The 19,593-nt window shown below is 54.0% G+C and overlaps 1 protein-coding gene across 1 annotated transcript; it reads right to left on the bottom strand.

Moving 5' to 3' along the window:
- Positions 1 to 8: 8 nt before the first annotated feature.
- ANKRD13B (ankyrin repeat domain 13B) lies at positions 9 to 19,203 on the bottom strand. The gene is made up of 15 exons (XM_012449299.3): positions 19,090 to 19,203; positions 5,396 to 5,531; positions 5,164 to 5,288; positions 5,034 to 5,079; positions 4,272 to 4,415; positions 3,991 to 4,180; positions 3,845 to 3,911; positions 2,837 to 2,918; positions 1,962 to 2,026; positions 1,599 to 1,729; positions 1,332 to 1,489; positions 1,051 to 1,203; positions 781 to 944; positions 632 to 708; positions 9 to 237 (listed from the first exon to the last, which is right to left on the bottom strand). Exons 1-15 carry the CDS (start codon positions 19,201 to 19,203, stop codon positions 9 to 11), a joined length of 1,881 nt encoding a protein of 626 aa, XP_012304722.1.
- Positions 19,204 to 19,593: the final 390 nt, after the last annotated feature.

Below are 19,593 nucleotides of genomic sequence, written 5' to 3'. Positions count from 1 at the left end.
AGGGGGCGCTACTGCTCGGTCAGTGAGAGCCTCAGGATGCGCTCCAGCTCCTCTTCCTCCTGGCGCGCGCGCCGCCGCCGCTCCTCCTGCTCCTGCGCCGACAGTTCCATCGCCAGCCGCAGCTGCTCGTCGTAGCTCCGGAACACGTGGCGGCCGGAACCCGGTCCTGGGCTGGGCCGAGGGCTGGGCACTGATGCCGGGGGCGCAGGCTGGCGCTGTGGCGTGGGCGGGGCGCTCCTGGGGGCGGGGAAGGAATGTCGCGGGCTCCCGGACGCACCCACCCACCGGCCGGACGCCGGGACAGGGCGTGGAGGCTCCAGGGCGGCGCAAGGCCAGCACCCTCTAGTGGAGGCGGTCAGTCCCGCGTCGCCCTGGCCCCCACCTGGTCGTAGCAGAGCCCAGCCCCTACCAAATTCTCTCCGTCAGTGCCTGGGGAGAGTCTGAACGCCGCGGTGAGACCTCGATCCCTGCCCCCTGCCTGCCGCCTCGGAGCCAGGAAAGGGTGGTGGCGGAAACCATCCTGATACCAGGAAGGTCCCTCCCGAGGGCCTCGCGGGTTCCGGGCTGTGTCCTGGGTTAGAGGAGACAAGATCCTCTCCGGAGGATTCTCTCCGGCCCAGCGGGCACTGACCTGTCCTGTCGGCGACTCTCGTAGGACATGGGGTGGGTGCCTGGCTTGCTGTTGGTTAGCGCCTCCCAGATGGTGACCTGAGGGGAGGCGTGGGCGTTAGCCGGGGCGGTGCCGCAGTCCCGTGGCCCCACGCACCCGCGGAGACGCACCTGGTCGTACTCACTGCCCGCCTCAAGCAGGCTCTGCTGGATAGCGAACTGCAGCAGGTCGTCGTCATCGTCGCGGGTCGCCGCCTCCCGCTGGCCGCCCATCACGCTGTAGCCGCGCGGGGCCTCGAACAACGCTGGGGAGATCTCGCAGCCGCGACAGGAGGCTGGGGGCGCAGGGCTGGGTCAGGCACGGCTGAGGGAGCGCCCCCTCCCCCAGCCCACGACCAGGAGAGCCGCGGGGCAGGCGTTTTCGCTGGGAGGGGGCCTCACTCGTGGAGCTGGAGCTGCTGACGCTGGAGGAGTCGCTGCCTGGGGAAGGCGTCTCGCTGCTGGGGCTGCCTCGCACCGATGGCACCGGCTCGTCGCAGCCGTTGAGGTTCCCAAAGGTGATGCGGGCGTTAAGGATGTGGAAGATCGGGATTTCTGAGGATGAGGAAACCATCAGGCGCCACCACCCAGCCCCTCACACCTCAGCCTCAGCCCTGCCCCGACCTCATCTAAACCCCGACTGGCATGCCACGGGCTCAGGGGAAATGGCCATGAGATCTCACCAATTTTGACCGGGAAGCCAGGAGGCAGGCGCAGGGTGATGAAGTCCCGGAGCTTGGCAAAAAGCGCATTGCTGACGGCCATGAGGTCAATGATGGGGGCCACCTGCTCACACAGGGACAGGGGATGCTCCTCACACAGCCACAGCTTGGCCTTGAACCTGCCCCCGCCAGATCCCAAGGGGTGAGGGACACTGCAGGAAGCCATGGCCTCCCAGCATCTGCTAGAGCCCCAGCCCCCAACCCCCCCAGCACTGGCAGGGGCCTCACTTCTGTGTCTTGGTGGTCAGTTCCATGGGGCGGCCCATATCACGGTTGCCCAGCTCAAAGTTGGGGTTGAAGTATTCTTCTGCAGTGATGGCAGTGGGGTTGGCTTGGCTCAGAGTCTGAGTGATCAGGGTCTGTACCACATGGGGAGGGGCCCAGGAGCTCCCCTCAGTTCCTGATGCCAGGCCAGCTCATTTGGTGCCACGGGGCCCCCGAGCTGTCCCCTCTGCCAGTGTGGCACTGACACAGCCTTGGGCATTGTGGAAAGGAGGTCCGCATAGGCCATGCTAAGCAGGACACCTCCCAAGCCTCCTCCTGAGTCACGTCCACACCCCTCCACTTAGGGGCACCCCTGCACACACTCACCCCATTTTGGGGGCCCCCGTGCTGCTCAGCAATTCCCAGGAAGGACTGCAAAGGCGTCTTACAGCCTACAAGAAATGTGGCATCTCAGAGGACACTGCAGCTCCACACACACCTGGGCACCTCATCAGAGGTGACAGCATCCAAGACCTAGGGAGGAGGCCGCTTCCTGGAGTGGGGCCTGCTCACCCGACCACATACCCAGGCACCTTCACCTGAAGGGGACTGAGGGCTCCAAGGGCCAGGGTCCAGGACCTCTGTGCACACAGGTTAAACAGGAAAGTAGGCCTAGGGCTCAGGAGCAACTTTCAAAAGTGCTACTCTCCAGCTTGGTGACCCTGGACACTAAGCGCCTGCCCTCCGTGAGCATTTTGGGGTGTGCGAGTGCACGTGTGTGTTATGCTTCAAGCACTCTCATATTCATGGCTTCATTTTGTTCCCCTGTGAGGTAAAAATTATGCCTTTTCACCTCAGATACGGTATCTGGTACCCAGAGAATCAGGTGTGGCATCAGTGGGCATATAGAATCTATGGCAAGGTCCCCCAACTTTCTACCTAGGATATGTCCCACTAGAACTAGAATAGCCAATAAATGGCATATGTGACATTTCTCTCCCCTCCCAAATCCAATATTGACATTAGTAATCACTTGTAGCATGCCTCTCCACTGAACCCAGATGAGTCCTTAGAATCTTCTTAGTACTCTAGGTAGCCACTACCAATCATTAGGGCTTGGCACCTGAATTGAAATTTATTTGCCTGAATAAAGCAACTGGGCTCTTGCTAGGATGCCAGTGGGAATACTGATGGAAGGGCTGAAGTGGGAGCTGGTTCCTGCAGTCCTGCAACACCTCTCCCATCCACCTCTGCCTCATTACCTTTGACCTTGCCCTTGTGCTGTTCTGAAAGATGCTCTGTCCGTGTCCGGGTGATGAGCTCCACGTTGGATGCCCCATATACCTGGGGACAGATGAAGAAAGGGCTTATAGGAAGTTCTGGTCCCCACTGTGTCTTACCCCCAAGGGCACTGGGAATACTTCCCGTAAGCAAAGCGTCCTGGAGAGACTCTGCTCCAGGCCTTTGGGTAAATAAATACATCAGGTCATTCATTCATTCACTTATTCACTCAACAAACACTTTTTTGAGGAGCCTTTACATGCCAGGCATTGAGGTAGGCATCAGGGATACAGTGAACAAGCCAGACATGATCCCTGCCCTCCTGAGGCTTACAATCTCTATAAGGAGACACTAAAATGGAGTTCTAACAGCATGGTCCATGTGTTGGTGGGGGTAGCACAGAGGCCTTCCCAGCATACAGAAGTAGGGGAGGCTTTTAGAGGAGATGCCACACACAGAACCCATGACATCTGTCAGTTCCTGCTTTCATGTGCTGGGCAACATAGGGGTCTCAGAGTGACAGGCAGAGTCTTTTGGGATAAAGGCTTGGCTCTAGGGTCAGGCCAGCCAGGATATGAACCCCCGCTCTGCCACTTAACTGCTGTGTGACCTTGTACAGGTCACAGAACCACTCCAAGTCTCTATTTCCTCATTATAAAATGGACTGATCATGCCTACTTCCTGGGGTTGCTGTGAAGATGAAGTAGGATGCCAAGGAAAGGACTCAATAAACGTGTAAAATGGGAATACTAATAGAACAGCACCTACAGAAAGGGTTGTTGTGAGGATTAAATGTGTGCTTGTGCACATGCCCTGTGTATACATCCATATAAAATACCAGAGCAGTGCTTTAAACCCAAATATAAGTGCTCAACTATGCTGCATTGTTTCTGCACCTCTAGGGCTGGATAAGGGAGGTCAGAATCTCCTGCACAGCTTGCTGCAGGCAAGAGTGCGGCTGGGCTGGCAGCTGTGAGCTGCAGCCTCACCTTTGCTTCATACCCATTCACCACTTCCGTCTTCTCACTGCGCCAGCCCAGGATGCCAGTCTTGTTCCTGGGGAAGCAGAGTGGTCCAGGTGAGGTAGGCACACCACCAGGCTGGCTCCAGGCTGACCAAGGCCATGCCCACCTACCTCTCAAAGGAGATATTCTTGGTGTCAAGCTGCGTGGTGACGACGGGCGCAGTGATCCGGCTCAGCACCTGCTCCTCGGTGGGCTGGGCGGCAGCCAGCAGTAGCTCCCGGTCCTGCCCGGCCAGTGCCAGCGTTTCTGTGTACACCACCCGGCGGTCGTGGTCAATCTCCATGACCACAGCGCTTGTGTCTACCAGCCACGGAACAGCACAGGGGGATCAGGGGTGGCGTGGGGCTGTCTCCCATTGTCCCCACCCTGCCCCACCTCCTTCCTGCCTGACCTTGGCCCCTGAAGACGAAGCTGCGGTTCCCTCGCTGCCAGGTCATGTGGTCAAAGCCCAGAAGCGTAGTGTCTACCCTCAGGTTCTGTCCGCTCTTCCACACTTTGTAGGTGTCACTAGGGCAGATCTTGGACACCAGGGGTACTGGGTGGAAGTGGAGGTTGGAGGTGGCTTTGACTGGTCTGGCCCATCCAGCCTGGGCCAGCTCAGGGCAAAGGGTTTGGGATCCGTGTGGCCAGGAACAGGGGAGGGAACTGAAGAGAGAGCAGCCTCTCCTCCAAAACCCCCTCCCTGGCCATTGTAGACCATACTCACACAGAAGAGCAACCTAAGGTTGGGATGGGTGTGCTTCTGTCACCACTAAGTCCCTAGTGTCCACTATTTGTTAACTCATTCACTCACTCTTTCATCCATTCTTTCAACAAATATTTATGAAACACCTACGGTTAGGAACTGTTCCAGCCACTGAGTATACAACAGTGAAAAAGACAGGACTACTGCCCTCTTGGAGCTTACCTTCTAGCCAGGAGTGGCGGGTCATGAATACAGTAAGCAAATCATGACAGGGTGAAGGGAATAATCATGGAATCAAGACCGTGTCTGGGGCAATCTGGAAAGGCCTTGCTGAGGCAGTGGCCCTGAGCTGAGCTAAGGGATGGAGGGAGCCACCGGAAGAGCTATAGGAACACACTCCAGGCAGGGAGCAGGTGCAGGACCCAAAGTGGGAGAGAGCCCAGAAGCACCCCAGCGCAGCCCGCTTACCCCAGCTAGTGAACTCCCATTTCATCTCCACGTAGAAGTCCTGGGCCTGGAGGACGAAGGGGAGAGAGGCTAAGTCTGCGCTGGAGATGGCTTCAAGGGCTCCTGTGGAAGCTGAGAGGCTGGGCCTCACCTTGCGCAGCTTCTCCAGGAGCACGGGGATGCCCGCCAGCCGCTTCACCACCCGCTGGTAGTCCCGGTACCGCAGCACCAGCTGCACCAGCTCCAGGTCCCGGGTACTCACAGCCTCCTGGAGCACTAGCGGAGGGGAGGAAAGGTCACAGGGCAGAACCTGTCAGCCAACCATAAGTCTTTGACACTGGGGGGGCCCTGGCTGTGGGGCCAGGATGAGCAGGGCTGCCCACCTGTCCAGCCGCTGCGATTCTCCCTGCCCACGTCTGCGCCGTGAGCCAGGAGCACACGGGCACACTCAAGGTGCCCCAGCGTAGTGGCCAGGTGCAGGGGAGTCCGGCCGCGGGGATCCAGCTGCTCAATGTCCACCTGGAGGAGGAGGAGTGGAAGGTATAGCCCCAGTCACGTCGGAGGCGGCCCTCCCAAGCCCAACAGCCCCTGAGCAGGAAGCAACCTCCACCCGCTGCTGGGGCTGCTCTGCCTCACCAACCTCACAAGGCAACAGAAAGACAGACACAATAAGCTGGGGTCAGGTGGATGGAAAGTGGCTCAGAAGTCAGGAGAGAAAGTAACTCCGGGAGAGGGAGGGCCTTCCTCCCTTCCTGTCCACCAAAGGCCCCTGGCTAGGTCCTCTCCTCCAAGGACCAGTGGCCTGCCTGCCAAGAGTAAGCCTGGGACTGAAGGAGGGCAGCAGAGGGGCTGTTGGCCAAGGAGGTCACCTAGGACCGGATCTACCCTAGGGATCCCAGACCACCTTCAGGAAGGGCTACCAACTTACATCACTGACATTATCACTGAGTGAGGTTTAACAAACAGTTACAATAATACACAAACAGGAATGAAAGAACACATTCTAGGTATTAATACAATTTCACAACCATGTCCTGTGCTTGTGGGACACTATGGATTAAAATTTGTACAAACCTTATTATTATTTTGTGAATAGCATGATTACATTGCATGAGATATTTGTTGTGTGATAAAAGTAATAAAAGCTTTTTGTCTTGTTTTGTTTTGAGACAGATTCTCGCTCTGTTGGCTAGGCTGAAGTGCAATGGCGTGATCTTGGCTCACGGCAACCTCTGCTGCCAGGTTCAAGCAATTGTCCTGCCTCAGCCTCCAGAGAAGCTGAAACTACAGGCACTGGCTACCATGCCCGGCTAATTTGTATTTTTAGTAGAGACAGGGTTTTACCATGTGGGCCAGGCTGTTCTCAAACTCCTGACCTCAGGTGATCCACACAGCTCGGCCTCCCAAAGTGCTGGGTGTGTGAGCCACAGCATCCAGCCAAAAGCTTTTTTTTTCTTGACCCTTTTCTTTTTCTTTTTTTTCTTTTTTTTTTGAGACAGAGTCTCACTCAGTCACCAGGTGCCAGGCTGGCGTGCAGTGGCGTGATTTCAGCTCACTGCAACCTCTGCCTCCCAGGTTCAAGCAATTCTCCTGCCTCGGCCTCCCAAGTAGCTGCAACTACAGGTGTGCGTCACCATGCCCAGCTAATTTTTTGTATTTTTTAGTAGAGACAGGGTTTCACCATGTTGGTCTAGATGGTCGCGATCTCTTGACCTCGTGATCCACCCGCCTCGGCTTCCCAAAGTGCTGGGATTACAGGCGTGAGCCACCGCATCCAGCCTTGACCCTCTTCTTGAGACAGGGTCTCATCATGTTACCCAGGCTGGTCTTAAACTCCTTGGCTCCAGCAATCCTCCTGTTTCAGCCTCCCATGTAGTTGGGATTACAGGCCCCTGCACCTGCCTTAGAAAGCATGTTTATTAAACATAACATGCTTTGTTTGTTCATTTGTTTGTCTTTTGAGACAGAGTCTCACTGTGTCACCCAGGCTGGAGTGCAGTGGTACAATCTCGGCTCACTGCAACTTCCGCCTCCTGGGTTCAAACAATTCTCATGCCTCAGCCTTCCAAGTAACTGGGATCACAGTTGGGTGCCACCATGCCCAGCTAATATTTTGTATTTTTAATAGAGATAGGGTTTTGATATGTTGTCCAGGCTAGTCTCGAACTCCTGACCTCAAGTGATCCACCTGCCTTGGCCTCGCAAAGCGTTGAGATTACAGGTGTGAGCCACCGCGCCCAGCCTTACACGTAAGTATTTAAATATACTTCAGGAGTCTAGGACTTCTAGTTAAGAACAGCGAACTGACCACATGCATGTAACACCGTCCTCTCCTCCTCAAAACTTGATTAAAATGCCAGTAAAAAGGCTTCTACTGCAACCATAATAAATACTCTCCCACCATAAACAATGAGAAAATTATTGCTTCAAAATATATGAAGTCTGGACACAGTAGCTCACCCCTGTAATCCCAGCACTTTAGGAAGCAAAGATTGGTGGATTGCTTGAGCCCAGGAGTTTGAGATCAGCCTGCACAACATGGCAAAACCCCATCTCTACAAAAAATACAAAAGAATTAGCTGGGGTTACTTGGTATGTCCTCAGGAGTTTTTGGTAAAAAAGAAAATAAAAATAAAAATAAAAAAAGAAAAGAAAAGAAAAGAAAAAAAAAAGAATTAGTTGGGCATGATGGCCTGTGCCTATAGTCCCACCTACTCAGGAGGCTGAGGTGAAAGGATCGCTTAAGCCCTGGAGGTTGAGGCTGCAGTGAGGTATCATCACACCACTGTACTCCAGGCTGGGCAACAGAGTGAGACCCTGTCTCAAATATATATATATAGTCTCTAAATAGAGAATATATGTAAAGAGAAATTACTGTTTTTAGAAATCCAGAACTGTAATCCCTGAAGTAAGGAAAATGAACAAGGCGTGCTCAGTAACATCTCCGGATTTCTGCCTGGAGGAACATTCCAGACTATAATTCAAGGAGGGGAAGCCCGAGCAGAGCATGGTGTTCATCATGAGTTGAGAACACGGAGACAGGAGTTCAGGGAGGTCCGGGTACTAAAGTTGCAGCAGAGCAGAGTTCTGGAAAGGAGTAAACTACGAAAAAAACTCCAGAAATCTGCATGGGGTCTCTTGAGTCTTGCTGAATACTAAACTTCACATGTGCATAGTGAAATTCAGTGAGACTACACCGAAAGGAGCAATAAAATGGTAAGTTCTCAGAGCTCAACAATGGCAGGGAGATAAGCTCCAGCCTGCTAGAGTTGAGAATCTTTTTGATCACCCAAAATATTTAATCAGACCACAGAAGGATTATGCCTTAGTAGTAGGGCTAAACTATCCCTAGAGAAAAGGCTCACCTAGACTTACCGTAACAAATTAAAAATTAGCCTCAGGGCCTGGTGTGGTGGCTCATATCAGTAATCCCAGCACTTGGGAAGCTGAGGTGGGCGGATCACGAGGTCAGGAGTTTGAGACCAGTGTGACCAAGCTGGGCGCAATAGCTCACACCTGTAATCTCAGAACTTTGGGAGGCCAGGGCGGACAGATCACTAGGTCAGGAGATCCAGACCATGCTGGATAACACGGTGAAACCCCGGCTCTACTAAAAGTACAAAAAATCAGCTGGGCGTTGTGGCACACCCCTGTAGTCCCAGCTACTCGGGAGGCTGAGGCAGGAGAATCGCTTGAACCCAGGAGGCGGAGGTTGCAGTGAGCCAAAATCATGCCACTGAACTCCAACCTGGCGACACAGCAAGACTCCATCTCAAAAAAAAAAAAAGAAAGAGAGGGAGAGACCAGTGTGACCAATATGGTGAAACCCCATCTGTACTAAAAATACAAAAAAAATTAGCTGGACATGGTGGCGTGCTCCTGTAATCCCAGCTACTTGGCAGGCTGAAGCAAAAGCATCGCTTGAACCCAGGAGACGAAGGTTACAGTGAGATTGAGCCATTGCATTACAGCCTGGGCAACTCCATCTAAAAAAAAAAAAAAAAAAATAGCCTCAGGTCAGGCACAGTGGCTCCTACCTGTAATCCCAACACTTTGGGAGGCCTAAGTGGGCAGATTACCTGAGGTCAGGAGTTCAAGACCAGCCTGGCCAACATGACAAAACCCCATCTCTACTAAAAATACAAAAAATTAGCCAGGTGTGGTGGCAAAAGCCTGTAATCCCAGCTATTCAGGAGGCTGACGCACAAGAATCGCTTGAGACCGGGAGGCAGAGGTTGCAGTGAGCCTAGATCACACCACTGCACTCCAGCCTGGGCGACAGAGCAAGACTCCGCTTCAAAAAAAAAAAAGAAAGAAAGAAAGAAAAAGAAAAATTAGCCTCAAAAGCCAGGCATGTTGGCTCACACCTCTAATCCTAACACTTTGGGAGGCTGAGGCAAGCAGATCACTTGAACCTAGGAGTTCAAGATCAGCCTGGGCAACATAGTGACACCCCATCTCTACAAAAAATTAGCCAGGTATGGTAGCAGATGCCTGTAGCCTCAGCTACTCAGTAGCTAAGGCAGGAGGATCCCTTAAGCCCAGGAGGTTGAGGCTGCAATGAGCTGAGATTGCACCACCGCACTCAAACCTGGGTGACACAGCAAGACTCTGTCTCAAAAAAAAAAAAAGCCTCAAAAAGATGAAACTGATTTGCAAGTAATTTACCTAGTCAGCCAGAACAAAGCCCAACCCTCTTTAAAGGACAATAACAAATCCAGAGACTTAACAGCATATTTACAATGTCCAATATTCAGTTAAAAATTACTAGATATGCCAAGAAGTAGGAAAACATAACCGATAATCAAGAGAAAAATAATTTCATAGAAACAAGACTCAGAAGTGATAAAGATGATAGCTCAATATACTCAAGAGTTTAAAAAAAAACATGAGAAAGATGTTCATGAGGAAAGGAATGGGAGGTATTCAAAAAGAACCCAGTGGACCATCTAAAGATAACAAGTATAGTATCGAAATGAAAAATTCACTGAATGGAAATAACAGCAGATTAGACACTATAATTTCAAAATCAGTGAACTTGAAGACACAGCAATAGTACTTTCCAAACTGAAGCACAGAGGTGAAAAATAGTACTGAAAAATAAAGTTGCTTGGGCTTCTATAGTCCCAGCACCTTTGGAGGCCAAGGTGGGAGGCTGGCTTGAGCTCAGGAGTTTAAGACCAGACTGGGCAACATAGTGAGATCCTGTCTCTACCAACAAAAAAAAAAACTTTTAAATTAGCTGGGCATGGAGGCAAGCAGTTGTAGTCCCAGCTACTTGGGAGACTGAGGCAGGAAGATCCCTTGAGCCCAGGAGTTCAAGGCTGCAGTGAGCTATGATCACACCACTGCAATCCAGTCTGGGCAATAGAGCAAGACCCTATCTCTTTAAAAAAAAAAAAAAAAGTTGGAGCCTCATAATCTGTAAGACACTGTCGAGCATCCTAATATATATATATTGGAATCCCAAAGGATAGAATAAAAAAGTAGGAGAAATAAGACAAATTTATAGAAATAATGGCCAGCTGGGCGTGGTGGCTCACACCTGTAATCCCAGCACTTTGGGAGGCTGAGGCAGGCAGATCACCTGAGGTCAGGAGTTCAGGACTAGCCTGGCCAACATGGAGAAACCCCATCTCTACTAAAAATACAAAAAATTAGCTGGGCGTGGTGGCGCATGCCTGCAATCCCAGCTACTCAGGAGGCTGAGGCAGGAGAATCGCTTGAACCCAGGAGGCAAAGGTTGTGGTGAGCAGACATCGTGCCATTGCACTCTGGCCTGAGTGACAAGAGTGAAACTGCTTCTCCAAAAAAAAAAATGGCCAAAATTTTTCCAAACTTGGTAAAAGCTACTATGATAGGTTGAATAATGGTGCCCCTCTTCAGACATGTCCACATCACATTCTGACCCTCAGAGCCTATCAATGTGACCTTATTTGAAAAAAAGAGTCTTTGCAGACATAATTAAGGATCTCAAGATGAGATCATCCTGGATCACCCAGGGAACCCTAAATCCAATGACAAGTGTCTTTCTAAGACTCAGGGGGAAGAGAAGGCCATGTGGAGGCGGAGGCAGAGACTAGAGTTCTGCAGCCGCAAGCCAGGAGGGTGTGGCCCAGGCACCAGAAGCTGAAAGAGACAAGGCAGGACTCTTCCCTAGAACCTTTAGAGGGACCACCACCCTGCCAACATCTCAACTTTGTACTTACGCCTCCTGAATTGTGACAGAATAAATTTTTGTTGTTTTAACCCACCCAGTTTGGAGTAATTTGTTGTAGAAACTAATACAAAGATAAATCCACAGAACCAAGAAACTCAATGAACCCCAAGAAAGACAAACATGAAGTAAATTACACCAAGGTCCATCATAATCAAATGCTGAAGGCCAGGTGCCGTGGCTCACGTCTATAATCCCAGCACTCTGGGAGGTCAAGGCGGGTGGATCATGAGGTCAGGAGTTCGAGACCAGCCTGGCCAAGATGGTGAAACCCCGTTTCTACTAAAACTACAAAAATTGGCTGGGTGTGGTGGTGGGTGCCTGTAATCCCAGCTACTCAGGAGGCTGAGGCACAAGAATCGCTTGAACCCAGGAGGCAGAGGTTGCCGTGAGCCAAGATTGCAACACTGCACTCCAGCCTGGGTGATAGAGACCTTGTCTCAAAAAAAAAAAAAAAAGAATGTCAGGCTAGGCACAGTGGCTCATGCCTGTAATCTTTGTGAGGCTGAGGTGGGCAGACCACTTGAGCTCAGGTGTTTGAGACCAGTGTGGGCAACATGGTGAAACTCCGTTCTACAAAACATTCTAAAATTAGCTGGGCATGGTGGTGCGTGCCTATAGTCCCAGCTACTGGGAGACTGAGGTGGGAGGATCCTTTTAGCCAGGGAGCCAGAGGTTGCAGTGAGTAGAGATCATGTCTCTGCACTCCAGCCTAGGCAACAAAGCCAGACTCTGTCTTAAAAAAAAAAAAAAAAGTCAACAAAATATTTAAAACTCACAAGAAGAAAGAGAAGAGATATGAGCAAATGAGAAATTTCAATACAACTGAATATGGCTGAATATGGAAAGTGACTGAGGCCTCGAAACTGACTTAGGGGAGCAGAGGAAGCTGGAACTAAAGTAGCCACATGGAGGGAAACATCTGTGTTAAGTAGCGAGCCGGGTCACCCCCAGCACCCCTGAAAGGTGTTGGTAGGACCTGCAGGCAGTGGGGACGGCAGAGGTGGAGGTGAGGCTACGGCTGAACGCAGGGAGGCTGGTTACAATTCAGGACCCCCTGGTCCCCTTCCCAACTTATTAAGCTGAGAGATACCCCCCTTCCTTACCACACAACACCAGGGGTTTATTCTCTGTAGAAACTGGGCATGAGATGCTCTGGACTCAGGAACATTGGCCACAGCAGAGGATGAGGTATGGTACTGAAAGCCAGTGACCCGTGAAACCCCAGTCCCTTCCCTGCCTGGGTCCTGAACCGCTGGCAGCCAGGACACACCACCACCACCACTCTATCTGCCCGAGCAGGAAGTTGTCCCAAAGACCTCAGAATACAGACATCTGATGACCCTACAATGAGCAGGCCAGCCTGCCACCTGATCACCTTACAGTAGCACCCACACATCCCTGAGCCCCACAGCCCCATTCTTAAATATGACCCAACAGCCAGGAGAAACTGGACACTTGATGAAAGCTTCCCATGTGAAATCAACCAAAACATACACATTAGATGCTAAAAACCCAGAGGAAACTCTCTCGATGCAGGGAATAAAATAAAACTCTTTGGGGGGAAAATAGAAATTTACATCCTCAGGAAAATATAAAAAGGTCATTGAATTCACAAAACAAAATGGGACATCCTGGCTTTCCATGACATCTCCTGCCCTTTCTCTTGCCTTCTTCATTCTGGAAGTGACTTTTTAACTTTTCCTGTTTTCTGCATTCCTGGACAGCTGCACTTGCCCCCATAAACAGTAAACATCACCTGAATTTACTTTATTTTCAGGTGGAAAAAAAAACTTTGAAAACTGTCTTTATCTCTTCTTCTTCCCTCACCCCCCATATCTAACACATCAGCAAAATTTGTAGGCTCTGCCTTCAAAACAGACGTAGAAGCCTCCCAGCTGTCACCACCTTGCAGCAACCATCCTAGCTGTAACCATCCCATCTCTCACCAGCAGCCCTCCACTGCCTCTTTGCTGCTCCCCTGGCTCCCACGCTCTATTGTCTACATCACCTATGGCAGCTAAAATCATCCTGTGAAATGTTACTCAGGTCCTGACACCCTTTAGTTCAAAATATTTCAATGGCTTCTCATCGTAGTTAGCAGAGAATCCAATAGCTCCAGACTTCTCTTTGAACTCATTTGCTCCACCCCGCTCTGCCCCCCACCAGCCTTCCGTGGAATGTTCTCCGAGATCCTCCAGAGAGCCCCAAGCCTTTTTCCCTCCCTTCACTCAGGCTGATGCTGAAATGTCACCTCCTTAGAAAAGCCCGCCCTGACAGCCCATCTGAGGTGGCAGCTGCTATGGCTCTATCCATTGCCCATCAAAGTGCCTGTTCAGTGCTTCCTGCACCTCAAACAGAAGCCCCATCAGCCAGGTCCCCGTCTGCTTTGTTCACTGCTGGTTCCCCACTCCCCAGGCAGCACCTGGCACATAAATATTTGCTAGACAAATGCACAGAGGACTAGGGTGAGGGGGCACAAGGAGGGGATGGTAATTAACCAAGAAATCATTGCATAAGTATATTGTTTATGACATGAGAGGTGGCTCACGCCTGTGAGAGGCCAAGGTGGGCGGATCGCTTGAGCCCAGGAGTTTGAGACCAGCCTGGGCAACATGGCAAGACCCCATCTCTACAAAAAATACAAAAATTAGCCGAGCATGGTGGCACTGCCTGTAGTCCCAGCTCCTTGGGAGACTAAGGTGGGAGGATCACCTGAGCCTAGGAGGCAAGGCTGCACTGAGCCGTGATCATGTCACTACACTCCAGCCTGGGTGACAGAACGAGACCTTATCTCATTAAAAAAAGAAAAGAAGGGCTGGTCATGGTGGCTCACGCCTGTAATCCCAGCACTTTGGGAGGCTGAGGCAGGCGGATCATAAGGTCAAGAGATCAAGACCATCCTGGCCAACATGGTGAAACGCTGTCTCTACTAAAAATACAAAAAAAATAGCTGGACGTGGTGGCGCGTGCCTGTAATCCCAGCTACTCCGGAGGCTGAGGCAGGAGAATCACTTGAACCCAGGAGGCAGAGGTTGCAGTGAGCCGAGATCACACCATTGCACTCCAGCCTGGCAACAGAGTGAGAATCTGTCTAAGAAAAAAAACAGTAGAAGAAGAAATATATTGTTTATAATTGGGGAGGTAAAATGACAGGAGTCCAGAGCATTCAAAGTAGTTGCCTCTGAGGGTGTGGGAGAGGCGGAGCGAGGAACACCGCTTTTCATTACACATCCTCTAACAACAGTTAAATATTTTAAAGCATGACCATGAACTCCTTTGTCAAAAATGAAACATTTTAAATAATTTAAGATTATTTATATAATTTGTATAGTCCTGTGCTGGCATTTCTTCATTTTTCAATATACTGGGAGCCTCAAAAACACCAGTGGGCCTGGCTGTGTTGGCCTCTGAGCTGTGCCCGCCATCGCCCCCACCCCCGCCCCGCCACGAAAGGTGTGCACTGTTTATTCTTGGCCTTTCCTGGTTGGGCTGGACCCCAGAGCTTGCAACCTGAGTGGGGTCCTGAGCCCTGCAGAGGGCATGGGAGACAGCCACAGGGCTGGCTGGGGAAGTCAGGAAATCTCCTGATGGCACTGTGCTGAGCCACCCAGGCCTCCCCAACCCTGCTCCAGATGCTGCAGCAGCTTAGGCTAATAAGGCCCTAGGGAGCTGGCAGTGCCCTGCCTGGCCTCAGGGCTCCAGATGCTGCCGCCGCCCTCCCCCTCAGATGCCCAGCTCCAGGCTCCAGAGAGAGGCTGGCACTCCCTTGCAGGCAGGGTGCCCCTTCCCATCCCCACACCTCAGGAGCGTTCCCCAGGGCTCCACTGTTTTCCGGGGCCCATGCAGAACCCCATACAATCAGCCAAGCCCCAAAGCAGCTCTCCCCACAAGCCCAGAGTGCCACCTGCAGTGCCAGTGGCACCTTGCCCTGGACCCAGGTGGGAGAATTCATTAATCTCCTCAGCAGAGGCCTCCAGCTATTTAATTGCTGGAATGAAAAGGTTTCCCATGAAACCCAAGACCCAGCCCTCCCTACCAAGAGAATGGAGACTCCTTATCCCAGCAGGCCTCAGCTAGGGTCTCTGGAGCTTCGGAGCTGGGGCTCCCTGGGCAAAGAGCCTCCCTGCCTCCACTCAGGCACACACACCACATGCTAGTGCACATAGGTACCATACAGATACACACTCGTACGTTCATAGTACTCACATGTGCCCTTAAGTGTACAAGCACACTTGTGCCCAGCTGCCTTCTGGTCCTGCAGGTGTCCACTCCTGTGTAATGCGTGTGAGCTGCCAGCATATTTGCACAGGAACACCCCTCACACCCACGTGCACTAGCAGGGTACTTTCCAAACTCCTTTAGCAAGAGCAGAAGCCTTTTCTTAAGGGAAGTATTAAAAGCATACACCCAATGTATGGACTAAACATGGTGCTTGCGAGGAAGGTGAGGGACGCAGAGCATGCTCGAGGCCGTGCCGCTCAGCCCCTTCCCCAGCCCTGGGGAGGAAGGCAGGAGTCTGGTGTGGTCGTTGCTTCTGACCTCTCCTGACCAACATGGGGCACAGGGGCAGGTCTGCCTGAGCTCACTCAAGGGGAGGGAGTCAGGATGCATCCTCAAGCTGCGTGGAGGCCATGAGATGTGGGGGCTGCACCCTGGACTTCTCCCTCCATGTCAACCCTCCCATCCTGCCCATGCTGCCCCTCCCATCCTCATCCCAGAACTCATTCTCATTGATTTTTGGTTTCTGGGGTTTGTGGCTCCCTCTCCCTAGCTTCCTAGCTTACCAGCTGTGGTGATGCCCCACATCCAGGACTGCCCACTGTAGGCAAAGGGAGGGGTCTCAGGTGCTCCCCGTACATCCCAGGCCCCACAAACCATCTCACCTGCCTCTAGGTCAGAAGGGTGAACAGGGAAAGCAGGCAGCAGCCCATGGTGGAGACCGCGCCAGGGAGAAGGAAAATGTTTCTCTGGGACCACAGTCTGCCCACTCCAGAGTTCTGGTTGCCAGGGGCAGAATCCTGCTCCCCAAGCCCTGCCTACATATGCCTCTCCCACGGGAGCCTCACAGACTAACCCTTCCCCCTGCTCCAACCCCAGGGAACATCAGGAACTCGTGACTCCAGAACCAGGGCCGTGCCCAGCTGGCTGTGCCAGGCAAGGGGGATCTGGCACATCCCCTGGCTGACAACCCTGTCCCCCCGACCTGGAAGGGAACATGCATGGCGGCAGGCAGGGCACTGCACCGGCACCACAGCACTGCTGGTGCCCCTTCCCTTCACTAGGCACCTCCTATCTGCCCACTGCTCCCTGCTTCCAGACTCCAGCAGAGCAATTAGGGGCTGAGCAAAGCCTGTTAACCAGCTCTGAAGGTGGCCATGCTGGGCCCCCTCCTCAGCCAGCTGCACTGCCAAGCCTGCCCACGGAGGGCCTCAGCGGGGCTTTCTTGGAGTGAAGAAGAGGTGGCTATGCCAAGCCAAGACCAGGGAAACCTGGCTGCTGAGTGCTTGAGGAAAACCGAGCTGTTTCCGTGGTGGCTGGTACCAGGGAGAGCAGAGGCCAGGGACCCCTGGCTGGGATGCCAGGGTTCCACAGTGCTTTTCTCATGATGTCAGGTGGTTGTCCCCAGGTCCCCCCTGCAAAAAACAGAGCCTGGTGCCCTGGGGAGTAGGCAGCATACATCTGGATATGGGCCTTACTCTGGGCCAGTCCTCGACAGGGGAGACAGCCAGGGAACTCTCCCGCCCACTCAGATTGACATTCCCCTTTTTGCACCCCAGAGAGAAGGAGAGGACTGGCCTGGCTCCTCTGTGGTTGAACAAGGGTTAACCTCCACCGGTGCCCTATATTCCCCCTGTCCTCGATACAGGGCAGGCAGTGTCCCTTTCAAGGAGACGTTAGCTCACTGGGGCAGGGGTAGGGGTGAATCTGGGACCTTGTTTCTGAGGCAGCCAGAGGGGAGGGGGAGAGGAACACATGAGCAGCCCCCAGCACCTCTGCCTGCAGCAGCTCCAGTGCCTCCCAACCCAATCTTACCCCAGCAAGATGGCCACCAACTTCAGGACTATCAGCAGAGAGGCCTGCTGGAGAAGTCTTTTCTCCCGGGGCACTTTGCCTCTCTCCAGTCTCTGCAGTAAAAAGGACCACCCACCCTCAGGCAAGGGAGTGGGACTGAGGCATTCTGGAGATTCAGCCTTCTGCCTACTAATCCTTGGACCCCTGGGAAGTTCTTCCACATCAGACTTAAATCCCTCCTGCTGCAACCTCTGGGAGAGGCTTGTCTTCTTTTGCCTTCAGGGAAGGAAAGCAGAGAGGAGCCAGCATAGGATGGCTAACCGTGTCTTAGCACTCTGCACATCACCCTGGAATTCCCTGTTCACACTTGCATCACCAGAACAGAGACTCCTTGAGGGCAGGGACTGGTGCCCTGTTTGTTCATCTGTTTCTCGGGGGCACTGTGACCCACTCTCTTAACAGGCCTCTCGTGGTTGCAGAGCACTGCCTTTATGATCAATAAACAGAGATAGAATCTGAGGAGAAACTTGGAGAGTGCTGGTGTAAGCACAGGTAACAGGAAGTGGCCACCCAGACCCACCCAGAGGCTTGCAGGCACAGGTCACTCCGATATTTACAAGGACTGCCATGCAGAGCTGGATGCCATGCAGGCCTGGGGGCTGGCTTAGCATGGGACTTCAGAGACATCCTGACCCCCAGCCTGCTGGGTCTGATGGCCCGCTCTCCACCTCCACGCTTCTCTTGGCAATTGCACAGCTCCTTAGACTGAACTTCCCGTCACTCAAGAAGTGGCCCTCAGAAGGTAAATCCCCACGGCAACTCTTGGGCTAACCACTCCTAGGCCATGGCCCCAAGGTCTCAGACCCGAGTCTGGGGTTCTCAACCTGCAGCAACCCAGGGGGCCCAGGCCCAGCTCTGGCTCCTGCTGCCCACCCTGGGGGGAGTCATCTCTGTCATGAGTGCCTACCTGTGGCCTGGATGTCAAGGGCAGAATTGGCAGAATCTGTAACCTGTGCCTGCCTTTGTCCTGAAGCATGGCCAGAAGACACCCTCCCTTCCCGTTTTCTTGGAGACCACTGCCCAGCTCAAAGATGGTGACCCACGTGGCCTTACTGACCAGCAGAAACCAGGGAGTCCACCCCTGTGCAGAACCTCAAGTCCTTCCAGCAGCCAGGGCCCCCCAGCTTCCTATGTGCCTAGAAGCCAGGCCCCAGCACCAGAAGCAGGAGTGCGCTTTTCAGCACCTGGACAAGGCCCTTGGGGCCTTCCAAAAGGATCTTTCTCCACTCCCCATTTCTGAGCTGGGGCTGGGGTCTGAGGGATCCAAGGATATGCCCAGTCTGACAGCGAAAAGAGAAAGCGCTCTCCAAAGGGGAGAGGGCGCTGGGTGGGGCTGGGGTGCCTGGGAGTGTGACACAGCCTCTTCCCCATCCCTGACCTATGGCCCCCTCTCCATGCAAGCCTTTCCCACCTCCACACCCTCACGCGGGAGGTGTCGCCGCTTCACTGGCTGGGGCGGACTCTCCCACCACATGGAACACGGATCCAGCCCGCAGCCCCTCCCTGCAGCCCTCACTGCCCCGGCGGAGGAGGGGCACAGTGGCCTCTACCCCCATCCAGCAGGGTCCGAAACACGTGTGGCCCGCCCGTCCCGGACGGAGGGGAGCGGGCAGGGGCCGCTCCCATCACCCTTTCCCGGTCAACAAGCACAAAAGCCGCGGCCGCAAACAAAGACGCGCCGCAAACTCGCCGGGGAGGCGGGACAGCCCGCGCCGCGCCCCCTCCCCAGGCCGGACGGGCGTGCCCGGCTGTGGGGTCTCTGCGGCGCCCCGACGGCGCTCCTACCTGGCCAGCGCGGACCTCCTTCTCCAGCTCGCGGTGGCGGTTGTGCCACACGAGGTAGTGCAGCGGGTACTTGCCCTCGGGCCCCTTCCTGGCGGAGGCGTTGGCGGGGATCATCGCCCGCTCCTCATGCCGGGGCCGCGGCGCCCGGCTGGGGAGGAGGGACGGCGCCGGAGCCTGGGCCCGGGGCCGCGGGGCTGGGGGCCGGCGCTGCCTGCTCGCGGGGCTGCGGCTCGGGCATGTGCGAGCGGCGGCGGCGGCGGCGGCGGCGGCGGCGGCGGGCGGGGGCGGCGCGCCCCGCGCGGTGCGGGCGGCGCGGGCGACGGGCGTCCTCGCGAGGCGGCGGCGGCGGGTGGCGCGGAGAGGCCCCCACCCGTCCTGGGAGGGAGCGGGCACTCGGCGGCGCGGCGCGGCGCGGCGCGGACTCGCGCTCGCCTCCCACACCCCCGCACACAAAGACGCCGCTCAGCGGAGGGAGCAGGCGCCCGCAGCAGGCGCGGGGGCGCA

This window comes from Aotus nancymaae, unplaced genomic scaffold (genome assembly GCF_030222135.1).
Source record: "Aotus nancymaae isolate 86718 unplaced genomic scaffold, 86718_ANA_hifiasm-v0.15.2.pri h1tg000072l, whole genome shotgun sequence".
NCBI classification, from domain to species: Eukaryota; Metazoa; Chordata; class Mammalia; order Primates; family Aotidae; genus Aotus; species Aotus nancymaae.
The sequence above is the reverse complement of the archived record's forward strand: the minus strand, read 5'-3'. Positions and strand labels throughout refer to the sequence as shown.